Raw genomic sequence first — 18,358 nt, 5'->3', positions numbered from 1 at the left:
TACACAAACAAAATGAACATCATGAACTGACCACCCAAGTTAAGAATTAGAACACTGCTAAAACCATTGTGTCTAACCAGATGCTCCTTCCTTTCCGGAGCTCCGGGTATCTGCCCCAGAGGCAACCTCTGGCCTTAATTGTGTGTTGATGGTTACAATTGACATATCAATGATTTTGGAATATTTTATCACCTCCTAACAAAAAAACACATTAACAGTCAGCCACTCTCCATTTTCTCCACAACACTCCAGCCCTAGGCAACCACTAATGTAAATTCTGTTCCTCCAGATTTTCTTGTTGGGGCTGTTTCTTATGAGTAGAATCATATGATATGTGGTCTTTTGTGACTGGCTTCTTTCATTTGTGATATTTTCAAGGTTCATTCATGTCATAGCCTATATTAGTTCTCCATTCCTTCTTTTTTTTTTTTGCTGAATAATATATTTTATTTGTTCATTCATCAGTTGATGAGCAATTTGTTTCTACTTTTTGTTGTTATGAATAATGCTGCTCTGAACATTCACATACAACTGTTTGTGCAGAGATATATTTTATTTCTCTTGGGTATATACCTAGGAGTAGAGAGAATTGATTTTTGTCTGTTGTGTAAGATAGGGATCAGATTTCATTGTGTCCCATGTGAATGGCTTCTTGACTTAGGACAGTTTTTAAACTGATTCGTCATTGCCCCACTAAAGCACAATACCAGCTCTGTCCAATGTAATCTTGTTCCTAGGTTCACTATTATGTTCCATGAGTCAAGATGTTTCTATTCTTTATGATTATACTGCACTGTATTAATTTCAATCACATTATTTTAGGCCCTGATATGTGGTATGCAATGTCACACCACTTGTTCTTCTTTAGGAGTATCATGGTACTAAGCTCATCCTGTACATTTTAGGTTCAGCTTGTCAAGTTTCTTGGAAGCTTTTGTGGAAATTTTAATTGGACTTGCATTGTTGCTATAGATCAATCTGGGGATAAGTGATGGAGAGGCTTTCCATCACCATGATTTATCTCTCAGTTATTTAGATCTTCTTTAATGTCTTTCAAAAAGGCTTATAATTGTTTCTTTAAAGTTTTGCACATCTTTTTGTAGACTTGTTTCTGAGAATTTTATTTTTTGTCATAGTTATACACGATGTTTATAATTTTTTTGCTAGTGTATAAAAATTACAAGCAATTTTTAAACATAGATCTTTAATTCAAACACCTTTCTAAACTCTTATTTCTAATAATTTGTACATTCATTTTTCATTTTCTCTATAGACAATCAGGATTGAAGAGAGTTTGTTTTTGTTTTATTTTTTCTTGTCATATACTTATGAATGCAAAGAGTGGTAAGCATATTTTTTCTTCTTTCTGCTTTTAAAAGGCAGTAGCTTCACAATAAATAATGAATAAAATTTCCTGAGTTTTGGTAAATACCTTTCATCTCATTAAGAATGGTTTCTTCTATTCCTATATGGCCAAGAGTTTCTGTCGTGGACTTTTTTTCAAATGTTTTCCTGTTTATAGTGATAACTGTAAGGCTTTTTTCTTTTAACACGTTAATAGAATAAATCATAGGTTCTTTTTTACCATTACACCAACATTGGGTCCCATTCAATTTTTAAATGATATATTATTGCCAACGTCAATTGCTAGAGATTGTTGAGAGTGAGCAACCTGAAATTTTCTTTTTTAGACATTTTTTAAAAATTTTTTATTGTTATGTTAATCATCATATATTACATCATTAGTTTTTGATGTAGTGTTCCATGATTCATTGTTTGTGCATAACACCCAGTGCTCCATGCAGAATGTGCCCTCTTTAATACCCATCACCAGGCTAACCCATCCCCCCACCCACCTCCCCTCTAGAACCCTCAGTTTGTTTTTCAGAGTCCATCGTCTCTCATGGTTCGACTCCCCCTCCGACTTACTCCCCTTTATTCTTCCCCTCCTGCTATCTTCTTCTTTTTCTTTTTTCTTAACATATGTTGCATTATTTGTTTCAGAAGTACAGATCTGTGATTCAACAGTCTTTCGCAATTCACAGCGCTCACCATAGCACATACCCTCCCCAATGTCTATCACCCAGCCACCCCATCCCTCCCACCCCCCACCACTCCAGCAACCCTCAGTTTGTTTCCCGAGATTAAGAATTCCTCATATCAGTGAGGTCACATGATACATGTCTTTCTCTGATTGGCTTATTTCTCTCAGCATAACACCCTCCAGTTCCATCCACGTCGTTGCAAATAGCAAGATCTCATTCCTTTTGATGGCTGCATAATATTCCATGGTGTATATATACCACTTCTTCTTTATCCATTCATCTGTCGATGGACATCTTGGCTCTTTCCACAGTTTGGCTATTGTGGGCATTGCTGCTATAAACATTGGGGTGCACGTACCCCTTCGGATCCCTACGTTTGTATCTTTGGGGTAAATACCCAGTAGTGCAATTGCTAGATCATATGGTAGCTCTATTTGCAACTGTTTGAGGAACCTCCACAATGTTTTCCAGAGTGGCTGCACCAGCTTGCATTCCCACCAACAGTGTAGGAGGGTTCCCCTTTCTCCGCATCCCCGCCAACATCTGTCGTTTCCTGACTTATTAATTTTAGCCATTCTGACAGGTGTGAGGTGGTATCTCATTGAGGTTTTGATTTGGATTTCCTGATGCCGAGCGATGTGGAGCACTTTTTCATGTGTCTGTTGGCCATTTGGATGTTTTCTTTGGAAAAATGTCTGTTCATGTCTTCTGCCCATTTCTTGATTGGATTATTTGTTTTTTGGGTGTTGAGGTTGATAAGTTCTTTATAGATTTTGGATACTAGCCCTTTATCTGATATGTCATTTGCAAATATTTTCTCCCATTCTGTCAGTTGTCTTTTGGTTTTGTGGACTGTTTCTTTTGCTGTGCAAAAGCTTTTTATCTTGATGAAATCCCAATAGTTCATTTTTGCCCTAGCTTCCCTTGTCTTTGGCGATGTTTCTAGGAAGAAGATGCTGTGGCTGAGGTCGAACAGGTTGCTACCTATGTCTCCTTTAGGATTTTGATGGACTCCTGTCTCACGTTTACGTCTTTCAACCATTTGGAGTCTACTTTTGTGTGTGTGGTGTAAGGAAATGGTCCAGTTTCATTCTTCTGCATGTGGCTGTCCAATTTGCCCAACACCATTTGTTGAAGAGACTGTCTTTTTTCCATTGGACATTCTTTCCTGCTTTGTCAAAGATAAGTTGACCATAGAGTTGAGGATCCATTTCTGGGCTCTCGATTCTGTTCGATTGATCTATTTGTCTGTTTTTGTGCCAGTACCATACTGTCTTGATGATGACAGCTTTGTAATAGAGCTGGAAGTCCGGAACTGTGATTCCACCCGCTTTGCTTTTCTTTTTCAATATTCCTCTGGCTATTCGGGGTCTCTTCTGGTTCCATACAAATTTTAGGATTATTTGTTCCATTTCTTTGAAAAAAGTGGATGGTATTTTGATGGGGATTGCATTGAATGTGTAGATTGCTCTAGGTAGCATTGACATCTTCACAATGTTGGTTCTCCCAATCCATGAGCATGGAACGTTTTTCCATTTCTTTGTGTCTTCTTCAATTTCTTTCATGAGTATTTTATAGTTTTCTGAGTACAGATCCTTTGCCTCTTTGGTTAAATTTATTCCTAGGTATCTTATGGTTTTGGGTGCAATTGTAAATGGGATCGACTCCTTGATTTGTCTCTCTTCTGTCTTGTTGTTGGTGTATAGGAATGCCACTGATTTCTGTGCATTGATTTATATCCTGCTACTTGACTGAATTCCTGTATGAGTTCTAGCAGTTTTGGGGTGGAGTCTTTTGGGTTTTCCACATACAGTATCATATCATCTGCAAAGAGTGAGAGTTTGACTTCCTCTTTGCCGATTTGGATGCCTTTGATTTCTTGTTGTTGTCTGATTGCTGTGGCTAGGACTTCTAATACTATGTTGAATAGCAGTGGTGAGAGTGGACATCCCTGCTGCGTTCCTGACCTTAGGGGAAAAGCTCTCAGTTTTTCCCCATTGAGAATGATATTCGCTGTAGGTTTTTCATAGATGGCTTTTATGATATTGAGGTATGTACCCTCTATCCCTATACTCTGAAAAGTTTTGATCAAGAAAGGATGCTGTACTTTGTCAAGTGCTTTTTCTGCATCTATTGAGAGGATCATATGACTCTTGTTCTTTCTTTTGTTAATGTATTGTATCACGTTGATTGATTTGCGGATGTTGAACCAGCCTTGCAGCTCAGGGATAAATCCCACTTGGTCGTGGTGAATAATCCTTTTAATGTACTGTTGGATCTTATTGGCTAGTATTTTAGTGAGAATTTTTGTATCCATGTTCATCAAGGATATCGGTCTGTAATTCTCCTTTTTGATGGGGTCTTTGTCTGGTTTTGGGATCAAGGAAATGGTGGCCTCATAAAATGAGTTTGGAAGTTTTCCTTCCATTTCTATTTTTTGGAATAGTTTCAGGAGAATAGGTATTAATTCTTCTTGAAATGTCTGATAGAATTCCCCTGGGAAGCCATCTGGCCCTGGGCTTTTGTTTCTTGGGAGATTTTTGATGACTGCTTCAATTTCCTTAGTGGCTATAGGTCTGTTCAGGTTTTCTATTTCTTCCTGGTTCAATTTTGGTAGTTGATACATCTCTAGGAATGCACCCATTTCTTCCAGGTTATCTAATTTGCTGGCATAGAGTTGGTCATAATATGTTCTTAGAATTGTTTGTATGTCTTTGGTGTTGGTTGTGATCTCTCCTCTTTCATTCATGATTTTGTTGATTTGGGTCATTTGTCTTCTCTTTTTGATCAGTCTGGCCAGGGGTTTATCAATCTTGTTAATCCTTTCAAAGAACCAGCTCCTCGTTTCGTTGATCTGTTCTACTGTTCTTTTGGTTTCTAGTTCATTGATTTCTGCTCTGATCTTTATGATTTCTCTTCTCCTGCTGGGTTTAGGCTTTATTTGCTGTTCTTTCTCCAGCTCCTTTAGGTGTAGGGTTAGGTTGTGTATTTGAGACCTTTCTTGTTTCTTGAGGAAGGCTTGTATTGCTATATCCTTTCCTCTCAGGACTGCCTTTGCTGTATCCGGAAGATTTTGAACAGTTGTGTTTTCATTTTCATTGGTTTCCATGAATTTTTTAAATTCTTCTTTAATTTCCTGGTTGACCCATTCATTCTTTAGTAGGATGCTCTTTAGCCTCCATGTATTTGAGTTCTTTCCGACTTTCCTCTTGTGATTGAGTTGTAGTTTCAAAGCATTGTGGTCTGAAAATATGCAGGGAATGATCCCAATCTTTTGGTACTGGTTGAGACCTGATTTGTGACCTAGGATGTGATCAATTCTGGAGAATGTTCCATGGGCACTAGAGAAGTATGTGTATTCCGTTGCTTTGGGATGGAATGTTCTGAATATGTCTGTGAAGTCCATTTGGTCCAGTGTTTCATTTAAAGTCATTATTTCCTTTTTGATCTTTTGCTTAGATGATCTGTCCATTTCAGTCAGGGGGGTGTTAAAGTCCCCTACTATTATTGTATTGTTGTCAATGTGTTTCTTCGCTTTTGTTATTAATTGCCTTATATAATTGGCTGCTCCCATGTTCGGGGCATAGATATTTACAATTGTTAGATCTTCTTGTTGGATAGACCCTTTATGTAGGATATAGTGTCCTTCCTCATCTCTTATTACAGTCTTTGTTTTAAAATCTAGTTTGTTTGATATAAGGATTGCCACCCCAGCTTTCTTTTGGTGTCCATTAGCATGGTTAATGCTCTTCCACCCCCTCACTTTCAATCTGGGGGTGTCTTTGGGTCTAAAATGAGTCTCTTGCAGACAGCATATGGATGGGTCTTGTTTTTTAATCCAATCTGATAGCCTGTGTCTTGATTGGGGCATTGAGCCCATTTACATTCAGGGTAACTATTGAAAGGTATGAATTTAGTGCCGTTGTATTGCCTGTAAGGTGACTGTTACTGTATATTGTCTGTGTTCCTTTCTGATCTGTGCTGCTTTTAGGCTCTCTCTTTGCTTAGAGGACCCCTTTCAATATTTCTTGGAGGGCTGGTTTCGTGTTTGCAAATCCCTTTAGTTTTTGTTTGTCCTGGAAGCTTTTTATCTCTCCTTCTATTTTCAATGACAGCCTAGCTGGATATAGTATTCTTGGCTGCATATTTTTCTCGTTTAGTGCTCTGAAGATATCTCGCCAGTCCTTTCTGGCCTGCCAGGTCTCTGTGGATAGGTCTGTTGCCAATCTAATATTTTACCATTGTAGGTTACATATCTCTTCTCCCGAGCTGCTTTCAGGATTTTCTCTTTGTCTCTGAGACTCGTAAGTTTTACTATTAGATGTCGGGGTGTTGACCTATTTTTATTGATTTGGAGAGGGGTTCTCTGTGCCTCCTGGATTTTGATGCCTGTTTCCTTCCTCACATTAGGGAAGTTCTCTGCTATTATTTGCTCCAATATACCTTCTGCCCCTCTCTCTCTTTCTTCTTCTTCTGGAATCCCAATTATTCTAATGTTGTTTCGTCTTATTGTATCACTTATCTCTCGAATTCTGCCCTCGTGAATCTGTAGTTGTTTCTCTCTCTTTTTCTCAGCCTCTTTATTTTCCATCATTTGGTCTTCTATATCACTGATTCTCTCTTCTGCCTCATTTATCCTAGCAGTTAGTGCCCCCATTTTTGATTGCACATCATCAATAGCCTTTTGATTTCGACTTGGTTAGATTTTAGTTCTTTTATTTCTCCAGAAAGGGTTTCTCTAATAACTTCCACACTTTTTTCAAGCCCAGCTAGTATCTTTAAAGTCATGATTCTGAACTCTAGGTCCGACATTGTACTAATGTCCGTTTTGAGCAGGTCCCTGGCTGACGGTACTACCTCTTGTTCTTTTTGCTGAGGTGATTTTTTTCGTCTTGTCATTTTGTCCAGAGGAGAATAGATGAATGAGAGAACAAAATGCTAATAGGTTAACAACGTCCCCAGGAAATATACTGTATACAAATCAGAAAAGACCTGAAACCAGGGGAAAGAAAGAGAAAGAAAGAAAAAAGAAAGAGGAAAAAAAAAGAAAATCAAAAACAGAACAATACAAAAAAAGCAGAATATGATCAGATATGATCAGGCTAGTGCATAGATCTGTGCCACACACTAGATTTTGGGCGTATTTTGGTCTGTTAGAAAAAAGTGCCTCCTAAAATTTTAAAGGAAGAAAGACATATGTACAAAATGAGGGTTGATACAATGAAGGGATGGAAGATGACTGTAAAGATGAAAATTAAAAAAGATTTTATGAAAGGAATTGATAAGATAAGTTGTTTGAAAAAAGAAAGAAGATTAAAAAAAAGGGAGAGCATGTGATCAGGCAGGAGACTAGAACAAAGCCATACAGTAGTTATTTAGGGTATATTTTGATCTGTTAGAAGAAACTGTATCTCAAAATTTTAAAGAGAGAACAACTTATAGATATATGCCAAAAATAAGGGTAACTACTATGAAGGGATAAAATATGACTCTAAAAATGAAAAAAAAATGTTTTTTTTTTTAAAAAGGGATTGATAAGATGTTGGTTGAAAAAGGGAAAAAGAAAAATTTAAAAAAAAAGTTGAAAAAATTAACTTTGATGAACTAATGAATCAGGATAAAAAAAAGCCTTGAATTCTATGTGCAGTATTCCCCTAGCGCTGGAGTTCTCCCGTTCTCCTTGATCGGTAAACTTGGCCTTGGCTTGTTGGCTGTTCGTGCTGATATTCTGGGGGAGGGGCCTGTTGCCGTGGTTTCCAAATGTCTTTGCCGGAGGCTGAATTGCCCTGCCCTTGTTGGTCCGGGCTAAGCAAGCTGCTCGGGTTTGCTCTCAGGAGCTTTTGTTCCCTGCAAGCTCTCAGTACAGCTTTGGTGGACCAGGGCGAAAATGGTGGCCTCCCAATCTCCACCCGGAGGAGCCGAGAACTCGGGGCCCCGCTCCTCAGTGCGCCCCCAGAGAAAAGCAGTCACTTCCATCTCCCCGGTCTCCGGCCTCACTCCGTGCTCACCCGGCCTGTGACCGAGCGTTTCTATCTCTGGCACCCGACCCCGTGTGGAGTCCCCAAACCCAGCAGATCCCTGCCGTGCGCTCCCGTGCCGCTCCTCCCGGGGGAGGGGGAGGAGTTTCCCCGGATCTGCTGTTTGTTGGGTCCCCGCTGGAGGAGCAGTGGCCCGACTGGGCCACGGATCACAGAGCCGAGAGCCCGCACCTCGGCTCCGTCTCTGCAGCTGGCTTCCCTGCTCCAATACCTGGGAGCTCTGCTGCACTCAGGCACCCCCGGTCTTTCTGTGACCCCAAGGGTCCTGAGACCACACTGTCCCGGGAGTATTCCACCCCCCGCTTAGTCACTGGAGGGACATCCCTCAGCGGAGCCAACTTCTAAAAGGTCTGATTTTGTGCTCTGCGGCTCTAGCACTTGCGAGAAGCGGCCATTGGAGGCCCCCTCCCCCGCCGTCTACCCTCCCGAATATCGCCTCGGATTCACTTCTCCGCACATCCTACCTTCCAGTAAGTGGTTGCTTCTCTGTTCGGAGAGTTGTTGCTACTCTCCTCTTCGATCTCCTGTTGAGTTTGTAGGTGTTCAGAATGGTTTGATCCCTATTCAGCTGAATTCCTGAGACCAGACAAAATCTAGGTCTCCTACTCCTCCGCCATCTTGCTCCGCCCCCAGACATGTTTTTTAATTGATGTTATGCTAGCCTCACAAATTGAGTTGCTGAGTAATATTTTTTCCATTCCCTGAAAGAATTAATGTAAGAGTGAATTATTTGTTTCTTAACAATTCAGTGGATCTGCCCAGTAGAGCCATCTGGGCTTCTTATTTCATTTCTGGAAAGATTTTTGACTACTATTTAAATTTTTCTAGTGGTTACAGGATGATTCACATTTTCTATTTTTTTAAGCCAGTTTTGGTAAATTTTTATAGTTTATGAATTTTTCCTTTTCATTTAAATTTGATATTTATTGGCATTTATAGATTTTGAGAAATGTTAAACTTCCCTGGCATTCTCTACAACATGGGAATTACATATTTTATTTGTATACATTACCAGACTTGGTTTGCTAATAATTTATTTAGGATTTTATGTCTGTGTTTATGAATGAGTTGGTATATAGTTTTTATTTCTCTTCCTATTCTTGTCATCCTTTGGTATCAATATTATGACTTCTGAAATAGTTTGAGAGTACATTTCTCTATTCTCTGCAAGAGATTTTAAAAGACTAGAATGATCTATCTCCTGGGAAATTTTTTTAGAACTCACCTGGAAATTATCCAAGTTTGGTGTTTTCTTTGTAGGAAGATTTTTCACTATTCTTTCATTTTACTAATTAGATTGTTTTATTTTATTTCTTATTTTTGGCAGTTTATATTTTCCTAGGAATCTGTTTCACCTTGGTTCTCCAATTATTGGCATAATTTTTTTATGGTATGATCTTATCTTTTTAATCTGTGAGGGATCTGTAGTATTTTTTTTAGTTTTAGTATTAGTTATTATCTCTTTTTTCTAGGAAATATTGCCACAGCTTTATTTTCAGCCCTAATATTGTTTATTTGTGCCTTCTTTCTTGTTTCCTTCATCAGTCTTACCAGAAATTGTTCTATCTTGCTAATTTCTTAAATTGTCCTTTTTTCATTAACAATTATACCTTTAAAAATGAATAGCATGTTGTGGCTACATATTTCCTTCACTTTAGTTTCATCCTTAAGGATTTGGCAAAGAATATTTTCATAATCAATCATTTCTGAGAATTTTTATTTACGTTATGAATTTATTTTTATTAAGAAATATGTTAAAATCAATCAACTTAAAAGTCACAAAAATAGATATAGTAAAATATCTCTCATGCTCCCCTGACTGTTGGCACTAACTCCCCCATTACCATCGAAAAGAGTACAAGTGTAAAAAAAAAAAAAAAGTCTCATGTCTTCTTCCAGAGATCAATTCTAAGTACTTTAATTTTTATCTTAATTTCATTTTGAACCATGGCTTGGTTATTTATTTATTTATTTATTTATTTATTTATTTAAGAGAGAAAGTGTGGAGGGAGGGGCAAAGGGAGAGGGAGACAGAGAATCTTAAGCAGGCTCCATGCCCAGTGCAGAGAGAGCCCAATGCAGGACTTGATCTCACGACCCAGAGATCATGAGCTGAGTCAAAATCAAGAGTTGGACACTTAACCAACTGAGCCACCCTGGCATTCCAAATCATGAGTTATTTAAAGTGTGTTTTTAAAATTTTGAAGTATGTGGGGAATTATTTTGGTTTTGTTATTACTATTTTTGTCATGGTTCCTAATTTAATTGAATTCTTGTTGAAGAATATTTTTTTGATACCATCATTGTTTTTGTGATATGTTGACATTTAGGTCTCATGGTTTCGTGTGTGTGTGTGTGAGAGAGAGAGAGAGTGTGTGAGTTGAAATCTCCTACTAGAATGATGGATTTTTCCATTTTCCCCTGTAGTTCCATTAAATTTGTTGTATATATAATTTGAGCTTGTTTTATCGCATATATGTAGTGTAGATTTCTCTCTTTGATGAATGAAATTTTTAAAAATAATTATTTAATGATACTCTATTATGAGAGTGTCTTTGGTTAATATTTTACTGGCATAACTTTTTCCATTTCCTTAGTTTCAATTTCTTCATGTCTTCAGTATGTCTCATTAAAAAAAAGGATGAATTTAATTTATTTAAAAAAATCTGAACTATCACAATCTTTTAAGTAGTAATTTTGGTGCATTTACACTTGTTGTAATTATTAATAGACCTTACTTTTTCCATCTTTCTTACTTTTTTCTCTTCGTCTTTCTTGCCCTTATTTTTTTTCTTGCCCGTATTTTTAAAATAGACTTTATTTTAAAAACATTTTTAGATTTACAGAAAAATTGAGAGGATAGTATAAAGAGCTCCCATATACCTTGCATCCAGTTTCCCCTATTATTAACATCTTTGATTAGTATGATACATTGTTTACAGTTATGCACCAGTATTGATATATCATCATTAACTAAAATCCATACCTTATTCAGATTTGCTTAATTTTTACCCAATGTCATTTTTTTGATCCAGGATCCCATCTACGACATCACATTATATTTAGTTGTTATCTCTCCTGAGTCTCCTCTGCTATGACAGTTTGTCAGATTGTCCTTACTTTTGAAAACCTTGACAGTTTTGAGGAGTACCCATTCGGAATTTGTAAAATGCCCTTCATTGTAATTTGGAATTCTTCTGCAAGGAAGATTTGTTTCTTCTCCCCCATTTTATTAATTTATTACATCATCTATATGAGTATGTATTCATGGATATTTATTTTATTCTTTGCAATATATTCCAGTCCTTTTTTTCTCATATTGTTCCAGTTTTGGCCATAGGGAGGTCTTTCAGTTGGTTCCTGTATCAGCTGTCTCCTGTATTTAATATATTCTCATCAATGAACACTTCTTAGTGTTGCTAGCACAGTAAGATGTTCTGATTCATCTTATGTATTTCCTGCCCATTCTTAGAATCAGCCATTTGTTCAAGGGCCACTGGTTCCTTTTATTGGGGAATGGTACTAGAACCCAAAATCTGGGTGCTTGGTGTACTTGTTGCTACTGGGAAGTTATTTACCAAATGTATTCTTTGCCTGTTTCTAAGTTTTTCTCTTTGTCTTTTGTGTTCTGCCATTTCATTACCTAGTATACAGATGTGGAGCTTTTCCCTCCCTCCCTTCCTTCCTTCCTTCCTTCCTTCCTTCCTTCCTTCCTTCCTTCCTTCCTTCCTCCATTTTCTATCCTTGTTGACATTTATTCTGCTCACTATTTCTATGGATTCTTGCTTTTCCCCAGTTCTGGAAAATTCACGGTCATTTTTGTATATACTCCCTATCTTCTCTTCTCTTGTCCCCTCCTTCTGGAACTCTAGACATATATTAGATATTTTTATTTCACCTTCCATAGCTTTAAACATCTCACTTATAGTTATTATCTTCTGATATTAATATGCTGCATTCTGAGTAATTTATTAGGATATCTCTTCTCTTCCATTACTTTTTGCTTCTGCTATGTTTAAACTACCTTAACTCATCTATCTTTTATTCAAAAACCTTATTTTTTGGAAATTATATTTGTTTTTTTCCTCAAATCTGGTGACTTTTGCTTAATCTCTTCTGATTTACTCATTTTGTGATTCCATCTTTTGTTTTTTAAAATATTTGATACATGTTATTTTATCTTATTTTTCTGATCATTCTCATATTTGAAGTGCTTGCCAGTGGGAATCTGTTTCTGCTAACTCATACCAGTGGTGGGTTTTTTTGTGGATTTAGTAATTTTTTTTATTATGAGCTCATTTTTGGTTTACCTTAATTTATGGAAAACTTGGAGACATTAAACTGAAAAGTGTTCCTCCAGAGGGAATTTGTTTTAGCTTCAGGCAGGAGTAAATAACACTATGGACCTGGAACCACTTTTCCTATTCCATGCTCTCTGACTTAATTCTGTGGAATCATGTTCAACTCCCATATTGCTTGCCCTTGAAGCTGCAATGCTAATAAAGACATTTGTCCTCAAAGATACCTTGCCTTTTGGGCATGCTTACTGGTCATTATCCTATTTTTGGCCCATTCAGTTTACATGTGTGTGATTTTTATTTTGTTTTTCCCTTTGGATTTTTCTCTTATTCCTATGAGCAAAGAAAGAAAACATTGTATTTTATACAGAACCTAGTTGTTTCATCTCATGAGGGCCTCTCAGAATATCTAACCTGCCACACTGTCTGAAGTAACTATCCTAAATCACCAATATTCCTGTCTCTTCCTTGCCTTCTACACACATGTAGTTGTTTAGCGCTTTTAATTCCACTTCTAAAATTGTATGCCTGTCCATTCCCGTTTGCTGGCCTTCCCATCCCTGGTGTCTCTGACCCATTATATATACTGCCTCCATGTTAGTCTTTCTTAATAGAAATTCAGTGCTATTTCTTAGCTTACTATCCCCACATACTCCTCTCCAGCATCTGATTGTCCTCCAGTGCCTTGATTTCCAACCCTTGTAGTTTAATATCTTCAATGTCTGCAGCAAATCTCTCTTTTCTGAATTTCCCCTATTCCTCTTTGATGCTCTGTTTTTCTTCTTCCATGCAACTTCATTCTTTCTATCTGAAATGTCCTATATTCATCCATGTCCCCAAATGGTACTAATTTATCTATTAAGGTCCATCTCAGTTGCATTCAGTTTTATTCAGTTTTCCAGAATTCTTCCTAGCTCAAAGTAACTGCTCCCTCTTTTGAACTTTTATGGCACTTTGTCTTCTCTTGGGGCTTTATGGCTTGTGTGTGTGTGTGTGTGTGTGTGTGTGTACAAGTGTGTGTAGCTTAATTATTACAGTCTAAACTCTTTAGGGAAATTTTTTGTTCTAGAAGTCACTTATGGTGGTTTCCGCATCATAGATCCTAACAAATAGTAAATTATACATAATTATAAATTAAAGAGTAGAACATTGGAAATATTTCAGATATTGGTGATGATTGCTCATAAACTTTCTGTGAAAGTACAAAGGTAACCTAATACACCAATAACTTATTAATGTGTCTTTATTCCAAGAGTACCTACAGAATAACTTTTCAATTTTCAAAAAAGTCCAAATGATTCTTTCTTAACCATGAACATCCTCTCAACTTAGATACATCTTGCTTTCATAATGTTTATTTTGAATTTTGTTTGGGACTACTTCGATGATAATCCTGGCAATCCATAACCATTTATAAAGTGTTTCAACCTCTCACTTCTTTTGTCAGAATTGTCAGATTCAGAGTGGTTTCAAGAGGCATTAGCTTTCTAAGGAAATTGGTGTGTATGTTTGGTGTTCTTGTGTTTTTTTGTAATTCATTTTTTTATTGTGGTAAAATACACATAAACATAAAATTTACCATCTTAACCATTTTTAACTGTACAGCTTAGTAGTATTAAATACATTCACATTGTTGGGCACCCATCAGCACATCCATCCCCAGAACTCTATCTTGTAAAACTGAAACCCTCTGTGCCCATTAAACAGTAATCCCCCATCCTCCCTCCAGCCCCGGGCAACTGCCATTCTACTTTCTGTCTTTATGATTTTGACTACCCTAAGTATCCCATGTAAGTAGAATCAACAGCATTTGTTTTTTGGTGAGAGGCTTATTTCACTTAGCATAATGTCCTCAAGGTTCATCTATGTTGTAGCATAAGGCAGATTTTTCTTCCTTTTTTAGGCTGAATAATACTGCATTGTATGTAAAGACTCCATTTTGCTTATCCATTTATCTGTCAATGGACGTCTGGGTTGCTTCCATGTTTTCTGGTCTGTATGTTTTTAACTGTATGAAATCAACTTGATTAAAAGTTGTCCTTATAGTGTGTCTCCTATAGATACAACCTTTTTTAATTTGTGAAATTTCTTTGTAATTCTGCTCTTTTATATCAGTCAAATAGATGAAGCTTTCTAGGTCACTATTTATAATAGTAAAGAAAAATGAACACATCTATTCCAGATTGATCTTGGCAGTTCCATCACTGTAGTTATCAGCACATGCTAAGGACTAAAATATTAAATACCCCAGGGAAGTCTTCGGCATTACATTCTTTCATTTAATGTTTGTTTCTTCCATAATTAGTTGATACATTTTTCAGTATAGTTTTTCTATTTGAAAACCATCACTGGACTAGAGCCAGTGTATAACAATGTGCCAGCAATTTAAAATGCCTTCCTTAAGTTATCATCACATTCCTAGTCAACTAATAAAAATATACAAAATTATGGTGTGGTAGTGGCAAGGGTGTGGAGAAATGGTTTCACATACCCACTGTTTTTCACACTGGAAATGGATTCATTCTGTAGAGCAATTTAGAAAAAAAAGAAAGTTATTCTTATCTTTTAACCAAATAATTTTGATAATATAACCTAAAAGCAAAATATCAGTGTAATTTATTCATAGATGTCTTGTATGTAATAATGACTAATTGGAAATAAGACAAATATCCAAGAATAACATGATTAAGTAAATTATAATATATTGCAATGATGAAGTATCAGAGAACGACTAAAAGTGAGAAATACACTAACAAATGGGAATGAAGATGTAAAATTAGGTATAGGAAAAAGTAGAACAGTATCTAAACAGTGATTATACCATTAAAAATATTTGTATGTACATTGTCAAAGATTGAAATTCAATTTGGGGTGGTGTCAGTGGTTTTGGAAAGTTAACTTTTTTTGTTAATTTTTTATTTTTTTATAAAGACATTATGACCTTGCAACTTTGGAATATAACTTTGTTCTAATCATAGTGAAAATTAGAGGTTAGAGGTACACAATAAGAATAGATTAATAAAATACAATAAATGTCATTCTTTATAAAAAAATTCTTACTTCTTTGATACAGTATAATATGTGATAAAAATAAAGCTTTCAAATCAGACTGAATTTGGATAAAATCTTTGCATGTCTCTTTTTCTTGGACTACATGTCCTAGTCTGTTCTGGCTTCTATAACAAAATACCACAGGCTGGGTGGCTTATAAATTCATTTGTCACAGTTCTGGAGGCTGGGAAGTCAAAGATCAAGGCATCAGCACGGTTGTGTTCTGGTGAGGACCCTCTTCCTGGTTCAGAACTAGCACCTTCTCACTGTGTCCTCACATAGTGGAAGGGACAAGGGATCTCTGAGTTTCTTTAGAAAAGGCACTAATTTCATTTTATAAAGGCACTAATTATATCCTGAAGGCCCAAGATGACCAGTGTCCTTAAAAGAAGAGGAAAATTTGGACCCAGAGACACAGACACACAAAGAAGCCATTTGAAGATGGAGCAGAGATTGGCGTGATGTGTCTATAAATCAAGGAACACCAAGGATTGCCAGCAGACATCAGAAGCTAGAAGGGAGGCATGGACCAGATTCTCGCTCTGAGCCTCCAGAAGGAATCAACCCTGCCAGCACCTTGATCTCAGACTACTAATCTCTAGAACCATGAGAGAGTAGATGTCTGTTGCATTAAGCCACCCAGTTTATGGTACTTGTTATGGCAGCCTCAGGAAACTAATATGCCCCGTATGTTTGGGAATTAAGAAACCTGCTTCTAAATGGTTTATAAGTCAAAGCAGAAAATAATAAAGGAAGTTAAAAAAATGTTTTGAGCTAAATGATCATGAAAATAGCATATATCTACACTTGAGAGATTAAACATATGTAAGAGTTGGAGGAGTATTTGTAGTCTTAAGTTTATATATCAGAAAAGAAGAAAGTATAAAAATAAGTGAGCTAAATACTGAAAAGAAGAAATCAGGAGGAGGAATATAAAATAAGCCCAAGAATGTAGAATGCAAGACATAATGAAATAATAGCCGATATCAATGAAATAAAAGCAAAAATACCATAGCAAGTACTAGATGAATCTTAGGAACATAACATTGAATATTTGAAAAAGCAAGTTGCAGAAGAATACATGTAATATTCCACTTACCTAGATATTTGAAACAAGTAAAACTAAACATGTTATATATAGTAAAAAGGTTATAGGTAGAATTTACATCTAAGCTAGGAGGGAATGGCATGGGATGGGAGAATAAGTGGATGAGGGGAAGGAAGGAAGGGAGGGTGGGTAGGAAGGAAGGAAGAAAGGAAGGAGTGAACTTACATGTTTGTTAACCGTTTGCAATTCTTCTTTTATGATATTCCTATTCATATCCTTTGCCCATTTTTCCATTTTTAAAAACAAGGTTATTGCTGACATGGAGGCCCAAGTTCACAAGCTGAGAGAAGAGCTGATTCACGTGAACTCGCAGCGGAAACAGCAGCTGATAGAGCTTGGTCTTCTTCGCGAAGAGGAGAAGCAAAGGGCTGCAAGGGACCATGAGACCGCTGTCTACAAACTGAAGGCTGAGTCAGAAAAGATGAAGATGGAGCTGAAAAAGACTCACGCCGCTGAGACAGAGGTGACATTGGAAAAGGTGAGATATCTAGCTGGATTTGCTCAGACCACTGAAACCCATGTTTAGGCCCCACTGCTGCCACCCTTGCATTTAATCTCTAAAAGGTGGCAAGCATAGAACTACTCCTAAAATTTACCAACTGTTCAAATGAGCAATTTAAGTGTCTTGCTATATGTTTAAGCACCACAAAAATAATCCAGGGAGTTAGGTTTCCTATTTTGCCTTGACGTCCATGGAAAGGATAGTATGGAATATCCCATTCCATAGTGATTAGATGCACATTGTGATAAAGAATGTAGAATATTGTCCAGTATTGTACTGAGTAGGGATACTTGAGCTGTAGCCCCAAGTTTTCCTCAGTTAAGACTAGGTTTCAGATCTTTCTTCGGTTTTCTAATAGTCATTTCTAGATTTCAAAGTCTTTTGTAACAGTCTTGTGTAACGTAAATGATGACATAGTTTCCCAGATTACTATTTCAGATTAAGGAAAGTTTCTTTAAAATTATATATTTTTGAAATATATGTCAATATAATGTTTACACATTTTGGGTTGACTGATTTTCCAAGTATAATCTCAAATATTTGTTCTTTCAATGTTCTGGAAAGGTGGAAACATTTTAATTGGGAGTAAATGTGAATTGCTATTAATGATAGCAACTATAAATTGCCTCTTGAGTTCCATATGACCAGTCTAATCTTGAGATCAAGAAACTTGAAAAGGGTAATCTAAGAGTCTTCCAATTCTGCTTACTTTTTTTTTACCTTTTCTTCTTCATCTTTAGATGTTACACCTTCATAGAGAATACAACACCATTCTAGGCACTGCTCCATTGGTTTTACATGGATTGTGATCCTAAGATGCTTCTTTTATAGTATCCTAATTTATTTCAGACTCAGATTTCAACAGACTTTGCCCTTGGCAGCATAGTTCTGAACCCAGAAATAAATAGGAACAAGACTCCAAAGAGGCAGAAATGAGCCTGGCTTCTTGGAGGAACAGCAAGGAGGCTGATGTGGCAAAAAATGGTGACCAAGAAGGAGGAAGAGGAGAAGGAGGTGATGAGGTTAGGGAAGAAACCTCAGGGGATGGACCTATGTCCTGTGGGTCTGTGTGGGTGCTTGAAAGGGTTTTGCTCTGGCTCTCTGGGAGTAAGGCTTCACAGGTTTTGAGCAGAGGAGTGGAATGTATTGATTCACCCTTGAGTAGGATTTCTCTGTGAGTGCTGAGAACATACTGAATTGAGGGGAAAGACAGAAGTAGGGAGACTAGTTAAAAGGCCATTGTGGGAATTTGGATGAGATGACTGAGGCTTGGGTCTGGGCAGCAGCAGCAAAGGGTAAAAACTGATGAGATTCGG

General features: G+C 37.0%; 1 protein-coding gene across 9 annotated transcripts in view; it reads left to right on the top strand.

The window, feature by feature from the left end:
• Window positions 1–18,358, top strand: part of CEP112 (centrosomal protein 112) — a 490,180-nt gene that overhangs the window by 263,221 nt on the left and 208,601 nt on the right. For all 9 annotated transcript variants that reach the window (XR_003610708.2, XM_028112476.2, XM_088028176.1 and 6 more), the window contains one exon: window positions 16,788–17,018. Coding sequence is in view for 8 of the 9 variants with exons in the window: in XM_028112476.2 (XP_027968277.1) it covers window positions 16,788–17,018 (231 nt within the window). In the remaining variant the exon portion in view is untranslated. The remainder of the gene's footprint in view (window positions 1–16,787; window positions 17,019–18,358) is intronic.

Source organism: Eumetopias jubatus, unplaced genomic scaffold (assembly GCF_037043125.1).
Source record: "Eumetopias jubatus isolate StellerSeaLion01/CBP00866 unplaced genomic scaffold, mEumJub1_p1.0 scaffold_10, whole genome shotgun sequence".
In the NCBI taxonomy this organism is placed as follows: Eukaryota; Metazoa; Chordata; class Mammalia; order Carnivora; family Otariidae; genus Eumetopias; species Eumetopias jubatus.
Note: the sequence above shows the minus strand (reverse complement) of the source record. Positions and strands in the feature narration are given on the sequence as shown.